This window comes from Salvelinus namaycush, chromosome 34 (assembly GCF_016432855.1).
Source record: "Salvelinus namaycush isolate Seneca chromosome 34, SaNama_1.0, whole genome shotgun sequence".
In the NCBI taxonomy this organism is placed as follows: Eukaryota; Metazoa; Chordata; class Actinopteri; order Salmoniformes; family Salmonidae; genus Salvelinus; species Salvelinus namaycush.
In genome coordinates this window covers 1,503,643-1,521,302 of record NC_052340.1, presented here as the reverse complement: position 1 = coordinate 1,521,302, position 17,660 = coordinate 1,503,643, and the positions used below count along the sequence as shown (strand labels likewise).

Here is a 17,660-nt window from a genome sequence, read left to right as displayed (position 1 = left end):
GCAAAGACTTATAGATGACCTGGAGCCAGTGGGTTTGGCGACGAATATTAAGCGAGGGCCAGCCAACGAGAGCATACACGTCGCAGTGGTGGGTAGTATATGGGGATTTGGTGACAAAATTGATGGCACTGTGATAGACTGCATCCAATTTGCTGAATAGAGTGTTGGAGGCTATTTTGTAAATTACATCGCCGAAGTCAAGGATCGGTAGGATAGTCAGTTTTACGAGGGTATGTTTGGCAGCATGAGTGAAGGATGCTTCGTTGCGAAATAGGAAGTAGATTCTAGATCTAATTTTGGATTGGAGATGCTTAATGTGAGTCTGGAAGGAGAGTTTACAGTCTAACCAGACATCTAGGTATTTATAGTTGTCCACATATTTTAAGTCAGAACCGTCCAGAGTAGTGACGCTGGACAGGCGGGCAGGTGTGGGCAGCGATCGGTTGAAGAGCATGCATTTAGTTTTACTTGCATTTAAGAGCAGTTGGAGGCCACGGAAGGAGAGTTGTATGGCATTGAAGCTCGTCTGGAGGTTAGTTATGTCGTGTCTTTGACTATGCCAGATTAATTGCTATGACATGCTATTCTATAAAATAATTTCTCCGTAATTAATATTACATGATTGAACTAATCCTGTAAATGTTAATTAACTAGAGAGGGACACCACGAAATAATATTTATAGAGCTGTTATCTTTCGAATAAACTCTTAAAGATTTAGTAAGATTTTACATCCATAACAGTCACATTAATCGTCATTTTATTCAGTCTCATCTGAAAGTTGTAAATCCTTGATTATCTGCAAGAATCCTGGCTAACAAGTTGAATCAGCAATGCAAAATTGGGTTTAATTATTTATTTACTAAATACCTAACTAATCACACAGAATCACATATCACATATATATCTGTTCCTGTTTCTACATTTTTTGAATGGGGCATGCTTATTTAACCTCTCTAGGGGGTGTGGGACGATAGCGTCCCACCTGGCCAACATCCGGTAAAATTGCAGAGTGCCAAATTCAAATTAAATTACTATAAATATTTAACTTTCATGAAATCACCAGTGTAATACATCAAAATAAAGCTTAACTTGTTGTTAATCCAGCCGCCGTGTCAGATTTCAAAAAGGCTTTACGGCGAAAGCAAACCATGCGATTATCTGAGGACAGCGCTCAGCACACAAAACATTACATACAGTTACCAGCCAAATAGATTAGTCACGAAAGTCAAAAATAGCAATAAAATTAATCACTTACCTTTGATGATTTTATTATGGTTGCACTCACAAGACTCCCAGTTACACAATAAATGTTCGTTATGTTCGATAAAGTCCCTCTTTATATCCAAAAACCTCAATTTTGTTGGCGCGTTTTGTTCAGTAATATAATGGCTCAAATGCGGTCACAACAGGCAGACGAAAATTCCAAATAGTATCCGTAAAGTTCGTAGAAACATGTCAAACAATGTTTATAATGAATCCTCAGGGTGTTTTTAGCCTAAATAATCGATAATATTTCAACCGGACAATAGCGTCGTCAATATAAAAGAAAAACAAGAAAGGCGTGCTCTCGGTCGTGCGCAGGAAACAGCTCTGGGGACATCCCAGGTTCCACTCACTCAATGTGGTCATTCTCCCTCATTTCTTTGAATAAAAGCCTGAAACAATGTCTAAAGACTGTTCACAACTAGTGGAAGCCATAGGGAACGGAATCTGGGTCCTATCCCTTTAAATGGTGGATAGGCTTTCATTGAAAAACAGCCATTTCAAAATAATGGCACTTCCTGGATGGATTTTCCTCATGTTTTCGCCTGCCATTTCAGTTCTGTTATACTCACAGACATTATTTGAACAGTTTTCAAAACTTTGGAGTGTTTTCTATCCAAATCTATTTGGATTTGGGGTTGTACCTGGTAGGTTCATTGATAATTTGTGTGAGATTGAGGGCATAAAGCTTAGATTGTAGGATGGCCGGGGTGTTAAGCATGTCCCAGTTTAGGTCACCTAACAGCACGAGCTCTGAAGATAGATGGGGGGCAATCAATTCACATATGGTGTCCAGGGCACAGCTGGGGGCAGAAGGTGGTCTATAGCAAGCGGCAACGGTGAGAGACTTGTTTCTGGAAAGGTGGATTTTTAAAAGTAGTTGCTCAAATTGTTTGGGCACAGACTGGGATAGTAAGACAGTGCAGTACTGTAAATTGCTGTAAAGTGCATGCACTACTGTAAATAGCCTTGGCTAAAATAATTGCTAAATGACATATATGTCCCCTGGGATGTGATCAGTAAGACGGAAAATGTTATAAAAACACAAATTAGTTCGGGTAGTCCTCTCTCATTGCAAAACATTGTCTCTGAACACGGCCCCGATAGCAATCCCAGCAACACTGTCTCATCTACGCAGTCTCTGAATACAAATCAAATCCAATTAATTTATAAAGCCCTTCTTACATCAGCTGATGTCACAAAGTGCTGCACAGAAACCCAGCCTAAAACTCCAAACAGCAAGCAATGCAGGTGTAGAAGCACGGTGGCTAGGAAAAACTCCCTAGAAAGGCCAGAACCTAGGAAGAAACCTAGAGAGGAACCAGGCTATGAGGGGTGGCCAGTCCTCTTCTGGCTGTGCCGGGTGGAGATTATAACAGAACATGGCCAAGCTGTTCAAATGTTCATAGATGACCAGCAGGGTCAAATATTAATAATCACACTGGTTGTCGAGGGTGCAACAGGTCAGCACCTCAGGAGTAAATGTCAGTTGGCTTTTCATAGCCGATCATTCAGAGAATCTCTACCGCTCCTGCTGTCTCTAGAGAGTTGAAAACAGCAGGTCTGGGACAGGTAGCACGTCCGGTGAACAGGTCAGGGTTCCATAGCCGCAGGCAGAACAGTTGAAACTGGAGCAGCAGCACGGCCAGCAACTATACCACCAACATCAATTTTGTGCCTTTTGAGAAGTGTAACTTGGTCCAAAAATGTTAACATTATGTCATAAAGGGCACGTGTTTCCCCAAAGAGGTTAAATAAATAAAAATACCATAGTATAGATTGGTTGGCTGACGACGTCACAAAAATGTATGCATGTGCATCGATCGGGTGCTTTGTTGTGATTCTGAACGGTCAGATAACTGTAACAATGACAAGAAGCTGCCATATGAGGAATCGTAGGTGGCTTGTTTCAGCAAGTTTTATCTTGTTTTTGATACCACGTCTTGTTTTGATTTTTTTTTACTTGATTTCTTGTCAATGCTAATATGGCTACATTTTATTGCTAGCTAGCTAACCAACAACTGTAACAATGTATTTGAAAGACAAGAAGTGCTCTTTGTTGAAATGTATTAAAAGTTTTCAATAAACATTTGGAGACTAAATATAGTTTACATGTTGTCAACAATCTAAGACAACCCTGTCTGTTTTGCCCCATAGTTGCGCACACATCAGTTTTGTTGCTTAAACAACCCACCCGTCTATAGAGAGCAATAGTAATGGCCTCTTTTTGTAGGCACTAACAGAGGCAAACTCTGCCATGGCTCGTTGGCCAAAGCCTATGGGGAAATGTTTTTTTTCTTCTCTTATACATCTTGTTCTATAAGATAATCAGCTAACATAACTTTTTGTGTCTTTTGAAGCATTTACAGTGCATTCAGAAAGTATTCAGACACCTTCATTTTCCCACATTTTATTACGTTACAGCCTAATTCTCAAATAGATTAAATCGTTTTTTTCATGATCAATCTCTACACAATACCCCATAATGACAAAGCAAAAACTGGTTTTTAGTCATTATTGCAAATGTATTAAAAATAAAAACCTGAAGTATCATATTTACATAAGTATTCAGACCCTTTACTCAGTACTTTATTGAAGTACCTTTGGCAGCAATTACAGGCTCGAGTCTTCTTGGGTATGACTCCACAAGCTTTACATACCGCCCCAACAGATCCACAGATGATGCAATCTCTGTACACCTATGTGAGAATGCTATTCATTGACTACAGCTCAGCGTTCAACACAAGAATATTGTCCTTAAAGGAAAATTAGGAAAAAGAAGATCTTTCTAGCTATGTGGTCAAAATTATATCAGAGGAGCTTGGCGTGGACATATCACCAGAGGATCTGGACGATGCCATTGGATCGGTGTGAAACAGAAGAACACCAAATACTCTTACATGGTAATCTTCAAGCTGTGGAACTATCAGACCAACGTCAACATTCTAAAGGCACGGGGGGGGGGGGGGGGGGAGGAAATCAAAATCCACGGCCAATCCATTCGATTCGTCCAGGACCTGTCTGCTAAGCTGAGAAAAAAACGCAAGCAATATATTCCGATCAGACAGTCACGGGAGGAAAAATGTATCAAGTACCAACTCTGCTTCCCGGCAGTTCTGTGGGTATGGAAGGGAACACAAAGATGGAATTCACAAGCGCAGACGGAGCCCTAAACAGGCTGCAAGAAACTTTTCCAGTTGAATGAGAGCCCACTGCCCTGAGGAGAGGAAGATGAGAGAAAAAGCGATAAGGACACTAGGCAACATACAGTGACGTCTAAGACCAGCTTATCATAAGTTGGGACAATATTCTTTCCCCCTCCCCCCCAATACAATGAACTCTACTGTCCACAAGTAATTGTTATTCTCTAGGAAGTAATGATAGAAGCTACATGGACACTGAAAAGGCAATATAAAATAGGAAACATAGCGCAGATGTTAATTATTGCTCTATGGATGTGTGTGTGGGTGTATGTGTGTGTGGCGTTGTGAGGGTGTGAGTGCGTGTATGTGTTTGTGAAAATGAATTGGAGTGTAAAGGGGTATGAACATGCGTTGGATGGTGAGATAGAATGGGTGGGTGGTTGCATAAGGTATATGTTGTATGTGAATGAAGGAGAATCGATATATGGATGGGTGTAAATGTGTCCGAGAAGAAGGGAAGGTGGGAAAAGACCGGAGGTTGGGGATAAACTTTGCCTGGGTGGGTCCAGGGAGGGCAGGGATGGGAGGTGGTGATAAGCTTGGCTCGGGCGAGCAAGGGTGGGTAAGGATGGGAGGTGTGGATAAAGGGGAAAGAAAACTGAGAGGGGGAGGTGGAGAGGAAAGGGTTGGCCTGGGAGAGGGAGAAGGAAGGATTTAACTGTACTATAATTGTATTTATTTTGTGATTTGCAAACCTGTAAAACGAATGCGTTTTGGACAGATCAGGAGAGGATGTCGAGTCATTATTATTCCTTGTTTGTCATTATAGTTAAGATTTAATGGTGGTTTTTGGAGAGATTGGAGGGGGGCTCTATCTGAGGGATTGGGACGGGGTGACTGGGAGGGCATCAGACACTTCTCTGAAGTATGTGTGGAGCTTCCATTCATCCCACTTCAGTCTCTTGGTGAACCCACATACCCCAAGTAGACTCCCACCAGCCACTTTCATTTAATTTACAAGGTAATACAAAATCCCTGCTGCAGTATGTGCAAACCTGGTCAAGAACTACAGGAAACGTATGATCTCTGTAATTGCAAACAAAGGTTTCTGTACCAAATATTAAGTTCTGCTTTTCTGATGTATCAAATACTTATGTCATGCAATAAAATGCAAATTAATTACTTACAAATCATACAATGTGATTTTCTGGATTTTTGTTTTAGATTCCGTCTCTCACAGTTGAAGTGTACCTATGATAAAAATTACAGACCTCTACATGCTTTGTAAGTAGGAAAACCTGCAAATAGGCAGTGTATCAAATACTTGTTCTCCCCACTGTACTGTATATATATTTTTTTTTTCAAAAATGCACTCAACAATTTACTGGGTCAAAAAATTATTGATGTGTAACGCTCGTCGTTAGGTGGAAGAGAGGAGGACCAAAGCGCAGCGTGGTACGTTTCCATATTTATTGGAAACACTTAACACGAACAAAACAATAAACAGAAAATGAAACTAACGACGCTACAGACCTGAACATGTGAACATACAGACAACGAAGAACGCAATGAACAGGAACAATCACCCACAAACAAACAGTGAGAACAGCCTACCTAAATACGGTTCCCAATCAGAGGAAACGTAAAACACCTGCCCCTGATTGAGAACCATATCAGGCTAGTTGACAACCCTAAACCAAACATAGAAACACATAACATAGAATGCCCACCCAGCTCACGTCCTGACCAACTAAACAAGACTGAACAAAGGAAATAAGGTCAGGAACGTGACATGATGAAGTGATATCAGATTTTTCTTCAGTATCATGCTTAATTACACCAACAGAAAATACACTTAGTGAAAGAATATGGAAAATATAACAAAGTGCATCTTCAAGACCTGAAATGTATTAAATACATACAGTACAGTACAGTACCAGTCAAAGTTTGGACACACCTACTCATTCCAGGGTTTTTCTTCATTTTTACTTTTTTCTACATTGTAGACTAATAGTGAAGACATCAAACTATGAAATAACACATATGGAATCATGTACAGTCGTGGCCAAAAGTGTCATGTTCTGACCTTAGTTCCTTTGTTTTGTCTTTTGTTTTAGTATGGTCAGGGCGTGAGTTGGGTGGGTTGTCTATGTTAGTTTTTCTATGATTTTCTATTTCTGTGTTTGGCCTGATATGGTTCTCAATCAGAGGCAGGTGTTAGTCATTGTCTCTGATTGGGAACCATATTTAGGTAGCCTGTTTTCTGTTAGGTTTTGTGGGTGGTTATTTTCAGTCTTTGTGTGTCTGCACCAGATAGAACTGTTTCGGTTGTTTCTTTGTTGTTCAGTGTTCAGTTTTGATTATTATTAAATATCATGAACACTTACCACGCTGCACCTTGGTCCTCACCTTCTTCCACCGATGACAGCCGTTACAAAAAGTTTTGAGAATGACACAAATATTAATTTTCACAAAGTCTGCTGCCTCAGTGTCTTTAGATATTTTTGTCAGATGTTACTATGTAATACTGAAGTATAATTACAAGCTTTTCATAAGTGTTAATGGCTTTTATTGACAATTACATGAAGTTGATGCAAAGAGTCAATATTTGCAGTGTTGACCCTTCTTTTTCAAGACCTCTGCAATCCGCCCTGGCGTGCTGTCAATTAACTTCTGGGCCACATCCTGACTGATAGCAGCCCATTCTTGCATAATCAATGCTTGGAGTTTGTCAGAATTTGTGTTTTTTTGTTTGTCCACCCGCCTCTTGAGGATCTCAATGGGATTAAGGTCTGGGGAGTTTCCTGGCCATGGACCCAAAATATCGATGTTTTGTTCCCCGAGCCACTTAGTTATCACTTTTGCCTTGTGGAAAGGTGCTCCATCATGCTGGAAAAGGCATTGTTCGTCACGAAACTGTTCCTGGATTGTTGGGAGAAGTTGCTCTCGGAGGATGTGTTGGTACCATTCTTTATTCATGGCTGTGTTCTAAGGCAAAATTGTGAGTGAGCCCACTCCCTTGGCTGAGAAGCATCCCCACACATGAATGGTCTCAGGATGTTTTACTGTTGGCATGACACAGGACTGATGGTAGCGCTCACCTTGTGTTCTCCGGACAAGCTTTTTTCTGGATGCCCCAAACAATCAGAAAGGGGATTCATCAGAGAAAATGACTTTACCCCAGTCCTCAGCAGTCCAATCCCTGTACCTTTAGCAGAATATCAGTTTGTCCCTGATGTTTTTCTTGGAGAGAAGTGGCTTCTTTGCTGCCCTTCTTGACACCAGGCCATCCTCCAAAAGTCTTCGCCTCACTGTGCGTGCAGATGCACTCACACCTTTGCTGCTATTCCTGAGCAAGCTCTGTACTGGTGGTGCCCCGATCCCGCAGCTGAATCAACTTTAGGAGACGGTCCTGGCGCTTGCTGGACTTTCTTGGGCTCCCTGAAGCCTTCTTCACAACAATTGAACTGCTCTCCTTGAAATTCTTGATGATCTGATAAATGGTTGATTTAGGTGCAATCTTACTGGCAGCAATATCCTTGCCTGTGAAGCCCTTTTTGTGCAAAGCAATGATGACGGCACGTGTTTCCTTGCAGGTTGACAGAGGAAGATCAAAAGGAGGGTGGTGCTTGGAATCATTGAAGCTTCCAGTCTGTTATTCGAACTCAATCAGCATGACAGAGTGCTCTCCAGCCTTGTCCTCGTCAACACTCACACCTGTGTTAACGAGAGAATCACTGACATGTCAGCTGGTCCTTTTGTGGCAGGGCTGAAATGCAGTGGAAATGTTTTTGGGGGATTCCGTTCATTTGCATGGCAAAGAGGGACTTTGCAATTAATTGCAATTCATCTGATCACTCTTCATAACATTCTGGAGTGTATGCAAATTGCCATCATACAAACTGAGGCAGCAGACTTTGTGAATATTAATATTTGTGTCATTCTCAAAACTTTTGGCCACGACTGTAGTAACTAAAAAAGTGTTTAACAAATCAAAATATATTTTATATTTGAGAATCTTCAAAGTGGCCACCCTTTGCCTTGATGACAGCTTTGCACACTCTTGCCATTCTCTCAACCAGCTTCACAAGGTAGTCACCTGGAATGCATTTCAATTAACAGGTGTGCCTTGTTAATTTGTGGAATGTGTTTCCTTCTTAATGCGTTTGAGCCAATCAGTTGTGCTGTGACAAGGTAGGGGTGGTATACAGAAGATAGCCCTATTTGGTAAAAGACCAAGTCCATGTTATGGCAAGAACAGCTCACATAAGCAAAGCGACACGACAGTCCATCATTACTTTAAGACACGAAAGTCAGTCAATCCGGAACATTTCAAGAACTTTTAAAGTTTCTTCAGGCGTAGTCGCAAAAACCATCATACCCTATGATGAAACTGGCTTTCATGAGGACCGCCACAGGAAAGGAATACCCAGAGTTACCTCTGCTGCAAAGGATAAGTTCACTAGAGTTACCAACCTCAGAAATTGCAGCCCAAATAAATGCTTCAGAGTTCAAGTAACAGACACATCTCAACCACCATCAACAAAACACCAAATTATTGAATTTCTCGTGGAAGAATGGTGTCTTCAGACACTTGTAGAATCCTTGCCAAGGTGCATTGAAGGTGTTCTGGCTTGTGGTGGCCCTACTATTAAGACACTTTATGTTGGTGTTTCCTTTATTTTGGCAGTTACATGTAGTTAGACAAGCTACTTTAACTTGATTGATAGCCTGAAATGGCTTGGTAGCTAGTTATGAGGTTGGGAGATAGATTCTCAATCTAGCTGGCTAGCTAAAGCCATCTTCATAACATTGCTAAGTGGCTAGTATTACAGAGAAACAATAAAACGTTCTCATTTATTTGTTCATCAAGAAGGAATCAATAAGCTACATAGCTTGATCAAATTCATTTACAAACATACCTCCTGCGAGTCGTGCCCATCACTGGCAGCTAAAACTCTTCCACTGGCCTATGGGCATGACGCCTCTGAACAGAGTACACAAATACTTACACAGACATTTCTGACATGTTTTCTCAGTCTCTTTATCCCACACGCATACGCTCACACTTATTCCACTCCCTCATGCATTTGTTCTGATCCACCCCCATCGTGCTCAGACATCCGCACGCACGCACACACACACACACACACACACACCATTTTTGGGCTCTTGCTTCGCTTCTCTCCTGGCTTCTGTTGTGCATTACTTTTTTTCTGCCTCCAAAGAGAATTTCAAATCAAATCAAATTGTATTAGTCACATGCCCCAAATACAACAGGGGTAGACCTTACAGTGAAATGCTTACTTACGAGCCCCTAGCCAACAGTGCAGTTTCAAATAATACGGATAAGAGTAAGAGATAAAAGTAACAAGTAATTAATGCAGCAGTAAAAAATAACATTATATACAGGGGAGTGCCGGTACAGACTCAATGTGTGGGGGCACCGGTTAGTTGAGGTAGTATGTACATGTAGGTAGAGTTAATTAAAGTGACTATGCATAGATGACAACAGAGAGTGGCATTGGTGGGGAGGGGAGTCTTTGACAATTTGTAGGGCCTTCCTCTGACACCGCCTGGTATAGAGGTCCTGGTTGGCAGGAAGCTTGGCCCCAGTGATGTACTGGGCCGTTCGCACTACCCTCTGTAGTGCCTTGCGGTCGGAGGCCGAGCAGTTCCCATACCAGGCAGTGATGCAACCAGTCAGGACGCTCCCGATGGTGCAGCTGTAGAACCTTTTCAGGATCTGAGGACCCATGCCAAATCTTTTCAGTCTCCCGAGGAGGAATAGGATTTGTCGTGCACGCTCTCGACTGTCATGGTGTGCTTGGACCATGTTAGTTTGTTGGTGATGTGGACACCAAGGAACTAGAAGCTCTCAACCTGCTCCAATGCAGCCCCGTCGATGAGAATGGGGGCGTGCTCGGTCCTCTTTTTCCTGTAGTCCACAATCATCTCCTTTGTCTTGATCACATTGAGGGAGAGAGGTTGTTGTCCTGGCACCACACGGCCAGGTCTCTGACCTCCTGCCTATAGGCTGTCTCGTTGTTGTCGGTGATCAGGCCTACCACTGTTGTGTCATTGGCAAATTTAATATTGGTGTTGGATTCGTGCCTGGCCGTGCAGTCATGAGTGAACAGGGACTACAGTAGGGGGCTGAGCACGCACCCCTGAGGGGCCCCTGTGTTGAGGATCAGCGTGGCAGATGTGTTGTTACCTACCCTTATGTGTTGTTACCTACCCTTGGTTGTGGGCCAACCAAGGAGCCTGTCGATTTTCACTGAGTGAAATTGAATGGCACATTCCCTCCTACACCTGGGGCTCTTATCTGATTTGCTTATTATCTTTTCCCTTATTCATCCAAAGATCCACCTTAGATCACTTTTCTTCCACGTCCTACCTTATTCACTACAATGACCCCCAGTGTCACGTTCCTGACCTGTTTTATGTTATTTTTGTATGTGTTTAGTTGGTCAGGGCGTGAGTTGGGGTGGGCATTCTATGTTTTGTGTTTCTATGTTTAGGTCACTTGTAATCAGCCTTATATGGTTCTCAATCAGAGACAGGTGTTTGACGTTTTCCTCTGATTGAGAACCATATATAGGTTGGCTGTTCACACTGTTTGTTGGTGGGTGATTGTCTCCTGTGTCTGTGTAAGTGTATGTTGCGCCACACGGGACTGTTTTCGGTTTTGTTTGTTAGTTCGTTTTATGTAGTCAGTTTGCCTGTTCATGCGTTCTTCGTGTTTAATGTAAGTTCGTCGTCCAGGTCTGTCTACGTCGTTTATTGTTTTGTAGTTTATTAAAGTGTTGTCGTGTTTTCCGTTTTGTAAATAAATATTATGTCGAATCGCAAAGCTGCATTTTGGTTCAATCCCTGCTCCTCCTCTTCGGATGAAGAGGAGGAGGAAAGCCGTTACAGAATCACTCACCAACCTAGGACCAAGCGACGGGGGAGAGCACAACAGCGAAACCAGGACTCATGGACATGGGAGGAAATATTGGCTGGAAAAGGACCCTGGGCTCAGACAGGAGAGAATCGCCGCTCTCGGGAAGAGAGGGAGGCAGCTAAAGCCCAGGAGCGGTGGTATGAGGAGGCAGCAAGGAGACGTGGCTGGAAGCCTGTGAGTAAACCCCAAAAATTTCTTGGGGGGGGGGCTAGAAGGGAGAGTGGCGAAGTCAGGTAGGAGACCTGCGCCCACTCCCTGTACTTACCGTGGAGAGCGAGAGTACGGGCAGACACCATGTTACGCAGTAGAGCGCATGGTGTCTCCTGTACGTGTGCACAGCCCGGTGCGGTACATACCAGCTCCTCGTATCGGCCGGGCTAGATTGAGTATTGAGCCGGATGTCATGAAGCCGGCCCTACATATCTGGCCACCAGTACGTCTCCTCGGGCCGGCTTACATGGCACCAGCCTTACGCATGGTGTCCCCGGTTCGCCTACATAGCCCGGTGCGGGTTATTCCACCTCCCCGCACTGGTCGGGCGACGGGGAGCATACAACCAGGTAAGGTTGGGCAGGCTCAGTGCTCAAGGGAGCCAGTACGCCTGCACGGTCCGGTATTTCCGGCGCCACCTCCCCGCTCCAGGCCAGTACCACCAGTGCCTACACCACGCACCAGGTTTCCAGTGCGTCTCCAGAGCCCTGTTCCTCCTCCACGCACTAGCCCTATGGTGTGTGTCTCCAGCCCAGTGCCTCCAGTCCCGGCACCACGCACCAAGCCTCCTGTGCGTCTCCAGAGCCCTGTACGCACTGTTCATTCTCCTCGCATTCGCCCTGAGGTGCGTGCCCTCAGCCCGGTACCTCCAGTTCCGGTACCACGCACCAGGCCTATAGTGCGCATCGAGAGTCCAGTGTGCCCTGTTGTTGTTCCCCGCACTAGCCTGAAGGTGCGTGTCCTTAGCCCGGTACCTCCAGTTCCGGCACCACGCACCAGGCTTCCAGGGCGTCTCCAGAGCCCTGTACGCACTGTTCCTTCTCCCCGTACTCGCCCTGATGTGCGTGCCCTCAGCCCGGTACCACCAGTGCCGGTACCACGCACCAGGCCTATAGTACGTTTTGAGAGTCCAGTGTGCCCTGTTGTTGTTCCCCGCACTAGCCTGAAGGTGCGTGCCCTCAGCCCAGTACCTCCAGTTCCGGTACCACGCACCAGGCCTACAGTGCGTCTCAGCCGGCCAGAGTCTGCCGTCTGCCCAGCGGCGCCTGAACTGTCCGTCTGCCCAACGCCGTCTGAACTGTCCGTCTGCCAAGCGCCGCATGAACTGCCCGTCTGTATTGAGCCTTCAAAGCCACCCGTCGGTACTGAGCCTTCAAAGCCGCCCGTCTGCCATGAGCCTGCAAAGCCGCCCGTCTGCCATGAGCCTACAGAGCCGTCCACCAGACAGGAGCCGCTAGAGCCTTCCGCCAGACAGGAGCCGCTAGAGCCTTCCGCCAGACAGGAGCCGCTAGAGCCTTCCGCCAGACAGGAGCCGCTAGAGCCTTCCGCCAGACAGGAGCAGCCAAAGCCTTCCGCCAGACAGGATCAGCCAGAGCCTTCCGCCAGACAGGATCAGCCAGAGCCTTCCGCCAGACAGGATCAGCCAGAGCCTTCCGCCAGACAGGATCAGCCAGAGTCTTCCGCCAGACAGGACCAGCCAGAGCCGTCAGCGAGCCATGACCAGCCAGAGCCGTCAGCGAGCCATGACCAGCCAGAGCCGTCATCCAGCCATGACCAGCCAGAGCCGTCATCCAGCCATGACCAGCCAGAGCCGTCATCCAGCCATGACCAGCCAGAGCCGTCATCCAGCCATGACCAGCCAGAGCCGTCATCCAGCCATGACCAGCCAGAGCCGTCATCCAGCATTAAGCCATCATCCAGCCAGGATCCGCCAGAGCCAGCCAGCCAGGATCCGCCAGAGCCAGCCAGCCAGGATCCGCCAGAGCCAGCCAGCCAGGATCCGCCAGAGCCAGCCAGCCAGGATCCGCCAGCCAGCCAGGATCCGCCAGCCAGCCAGGATCCGCCAGCCAGCCAGGATCCGCCAGCCAGCCAGGATCCGCCAGTCATCCTGGTGATGCCCCTTAATTTAGGTGGGGTTATTTGGAGGGTGGGCATTGTGAGGGGGATAAAGAAGCGGGGATGTATTATGGTGGGATGGGAACCACGCCCAGAGCCTGAGCCACCACCGTGGACAGATGCCCACCCAGACCCTCCCCTAGACTTTTGGTGGTGCGTCCGGAGTTCGCACATTGAGGGGGGGGTTCTGTCACGTTCCTGACCTGTTTTATGTTATTTTTGTATGTGTTTAGTTGGTCAGGGCGTGAGTTGGGGTGGGCATTCTATGTTTTGTGTTTCTATGTTTAGGTCATTTGTAATCAGCCTTATATGGTTCTCAATCAGAGACAGGTGTTTGACGTTTTCCTCTGATTGAGAACCATATATAGGTTGGCTGTTCACACTGTTTGTTGGTGGGTGATTGTCTCCTGTGTCTGTGTAAGTGTATGTTGCGCCACACGGGACTGTTTTCGGTTTTGTTTGTTCGTTCGTTTTATGTAGTCAGTTTGCCTGTTCATGCGTTCTTCGTGTTTAATGTAAGTTCGTCGTCCAGGTCTGTCTACGTCGTTTATTGTTTTGTAGTTTATTAAAGTGTTGTCGTGTTTTCCGTTTTGTAAATAAATATTATGTCGAATCGCAAAGCTGCATTTTGGTTCAATCCCTGCTCCTCCTCTTCGGATGAAGAGGAGGAGGAAAGCCGTTACACCCAGATAACACTGAACCTGGTTTCCATTCAGTCAACACCCTTCCCGAAATTCAAAAGTCACACAGTGCTGTGATGTTGCTGTACCGTATGAGCACTAGGGTATTTAAATGGGTAGATGGTTAGGAATACACTGTGACCTTTATTATACCTTCCATTCAAGTGTGTTTTTTCCTCCCGATCCCTGTCTATCTTTCTCTCTCCCATTATATCTCCGCCCGTCTTCCTCTTTTCCTCTCTCCCTCTCACTCTCTCTCTCTCCATGTCTCTCTCTCCCTCCCCCCTCAGCTCTGTTTAACCTCATCCCGGTGGGGCTGCGGGTGGTGGCCATCCAGGGGGTGAAGGCCGGCCTCTACGCAGCCATGAATGGAGAGGGCTTCCTCTACACCTCAGTAAGTCCTGCCTCTTCTACTACACCTGACAGACTGAGTGTGTGTGTTTTTTTGTTTGTGTGTGTGATTGATTATATTCTAGATATATTAAAACTCGTTCTACAGTTTAGAAAAACTTTATTAACAGATACTTTTGTTGTACTGGATATTACTGATTTAGTACTGTGGACCAAATCAGTGTAGATTCGCTGTAGGTCTGCATTTGAACACTGTTTGACTGTGTTCCAAATGGCACCCTATTCCCTACATAGTGCAGTACTTTTGACCAGGGACCATAGGGCTCAAAATTGTGCATTACATAGAGAATAGGGTGCTATTTGGGATGCACAGATGCAAGTTTAAGATTTGTATGAAAGATACTAATAATTCACAGCGAACAGCATCTGCTGTAAAGACTTCGCATTGTGTAGAAACCAGGGTCTGGCCCCGAGCCATCTCTCCATGGTACCTTCCAGTCAGGCACACAGACACTAATCACGCTATGGAATGCGGTCTTTATCACCAATCCATCGTAAATCCATTGTCAGTGTTTAATCTCCCAGAGGCCCACTTTCAGTTCACACAGACACAATAGAGTTATAAAAACCCTATATTATATTGCATAAAACAACAATTTGATGCAATAACAATATTATAACAGTCTTGTAATTTCTGTTCTGACATTCCCACACTTTGAGAGTGCTCTCAATTTAAAAGAACATTACAAGATATAAAACATGAATTCACATGTAGAAAATGCATACATTCTTCATTAACCAAGAAGCATAAAAGCAATAACTCATTGCACGGATACCTGCACATGACCGGCTGCTATAGCACTGGCTCAGCCTCCTCCCAAGAAACTTAGCACTGTCTCCCATTTAAACCTCCAACACATATTCTAAGCATTCTACCAATTTGTCTGGGGAGGTCATGATACACAGTCACCTGCACAAACCCATGAAGAAAACAAAAGATGCATACAGTTTATATGATTCAAGGCCATATCTTCATAGACAGTGAAAAGCTAATATTTAATGCATAATGCAGTGCAACCAACAATGGAGTTGAATAAAATAAGCTTTAGTTATCTAGCACACCCCAATAGATCAGCATGGTGGAAATAACAATTTCCATCCCAGAAACTAAAATAAGCATATGTTGTTGAACAAATCCAGGTAGTGACTCCTGGTTTAATTAAAATGTATTCCATTGGTGCCTAATGAACATGACCCAAGACAAGCATCGTGATTCCCCTATTTATAAGGCAACACCTGTAGATCAAATAGATTAGGATCAGAGTTCCCTTCTCCATTCACCAGGGAATGCTGAGAATAGTGTCAACATCTTTTAGTTCACAACAGGTCCAGCAATCAAAACAATCAATCCATAATACATGAATTGCTTCAGTCATAAAGTTATTAACATTCTAAACTCAAATCAATCCTTCAGTTTTAAAAATCATTCAGTTTGCAAATCAGAATCAAAACCCAATTTAATTATCCAATGAAAATTGACAACGATATTGCTCAGTGATAGGACCAATCAAACAAAACCCTCAATTTAACACACATCGACATTGGCAGAATGTACATTTATATCAACATACAGTATAGTTATCCTATAATTGTAGTATTAACTTTCTTATCACGATTATAATACAGATCAGTATCTTAATGCATTCTTAATCTAAATGACTATAATTTCAGCAGTGTGTAGATCTCTACAATCAACCTGATAGCCCAAAATGATTTTTTTTAGAGAAGTCTAAAATAATTTTGGGCAACGTTGACCAACCCCCCCCCCCCCCCCTCACTTCAGGCACTCAATCTTTTCGCGTCTTCTTCATTGGTTCTTCTTCAGATAGCTTCATAGTTCAAAGTGGATGGCCATGATAATGTCCCAATTTCAATGTCTCACCTGAGCCGCCACCACCTTTACCACCCATTATGTCTTGTCCATTTGCCAACCAGTATACCAGCAACATAAGAGAAGTTTGGAAAAGATCTCTACCCATGCTCACTCCACATGGATTCCTGTCACACTCCTGAGAGAGAAGACATGAGAGATAAAACAGTTGATCGCTTAGATTGGATACTGTACACCGGTTACTGGCTCAGGACTCAGGTCTCCCAGTAGAAGTGGTGCGGACAGGGCCGTATTGAACGCCTTTGTCACTTTAATTCAGCCAGTTACAGGGGGTTTTGAGGTACACACACTGTTCGGTCCAATTATCTCTTCCATGCATTAAAACACCAACTGATGTCACCTTTCATGATAACCTCAAGAGAGGACAGATCAGAACAACAGTTTAGTTCAGTTAATTTTTGATTTAGGAAATCCAGACAAGCATTGACTATATGATAAATTATTACCTTTACCAATGATTCGTAATACCAATGTCTGAACATATGTCAAAGAGAATAACACATTCTATTGAAACTATTTTTTCAAATTGGCTTATGCTCCCCATCACACTGTCAACTTCACCGCAGAGCCAAAGGATCAGGAAGTTAGACCTGTAACCCATCGGGGGAAATTCCAACAGTCCAGCAGACCTAATCTGGTGAGATTTGTATCAAACAGAACAGAACAAACAACACAAACAACACAACAATACACTTCTTCACATATCACTCAATACACTCCTACATATCACTCAAGGTGTCACGTCGTTTATGTAGGTGGCAGGGAAGTCAAGCGCAGGAGAATCAAACTTGGTATAAATGGAGTATTTTAATAACTTAAACACAAACTCCAAAACCAAAGGCCATAATAAAATAAAAGTGGGTACAAGAACCCGTCGCACACCAATCCATAAAACATGAACATAACAATAAACAATCTCTGACACGGACATGAGGGGAAACAAAGGGTTAAATACACAACATATAATGAATGGGATTGGAACCAGGTGTGTAAGAAAACCAGACAAAACCAATGGAAAATGAAACATAGATCAATGATGACTAGAAGACCGGTGATGTCGACCGCCGAGCACCGCCCGAACAAGGAGAGGCATCGACTTTGGCAGAAGTCGTGACAGTACCCCCCCCTGACGCGCGGCTCCAGCAGCGTCTCGACACCGGCCTCGGGGACGACCCGGAGGACGAGGAGCAGGGCGATCCGGATGGAGACGGTGGAA

General features: G+C 44.5%; 1 protein-coding gene across 1 annotated transcript in view; it reads left to right on the top strand.

The window, feature by feature from the left end:
* The window catches only part of LOC120028846 (fibroblast growth factor 12-like), an 82,446-nt gene that overhangs the window by 54,307 nt on the left and 10,479 nt on the right, over positions 1 to 17,660 (top strand). Inside the window, exon 3 of the mRNA XM_038974091.1 lies at positions 14,433 to 14,536. Coding sequence (XP_038830019.1) covers positions 14,433 to 14,536 — 104 coding nt within the window. The remainder of the gene's footprint in view (positions 1 to 14,432; positions 14,537 to 17,660) is intronic.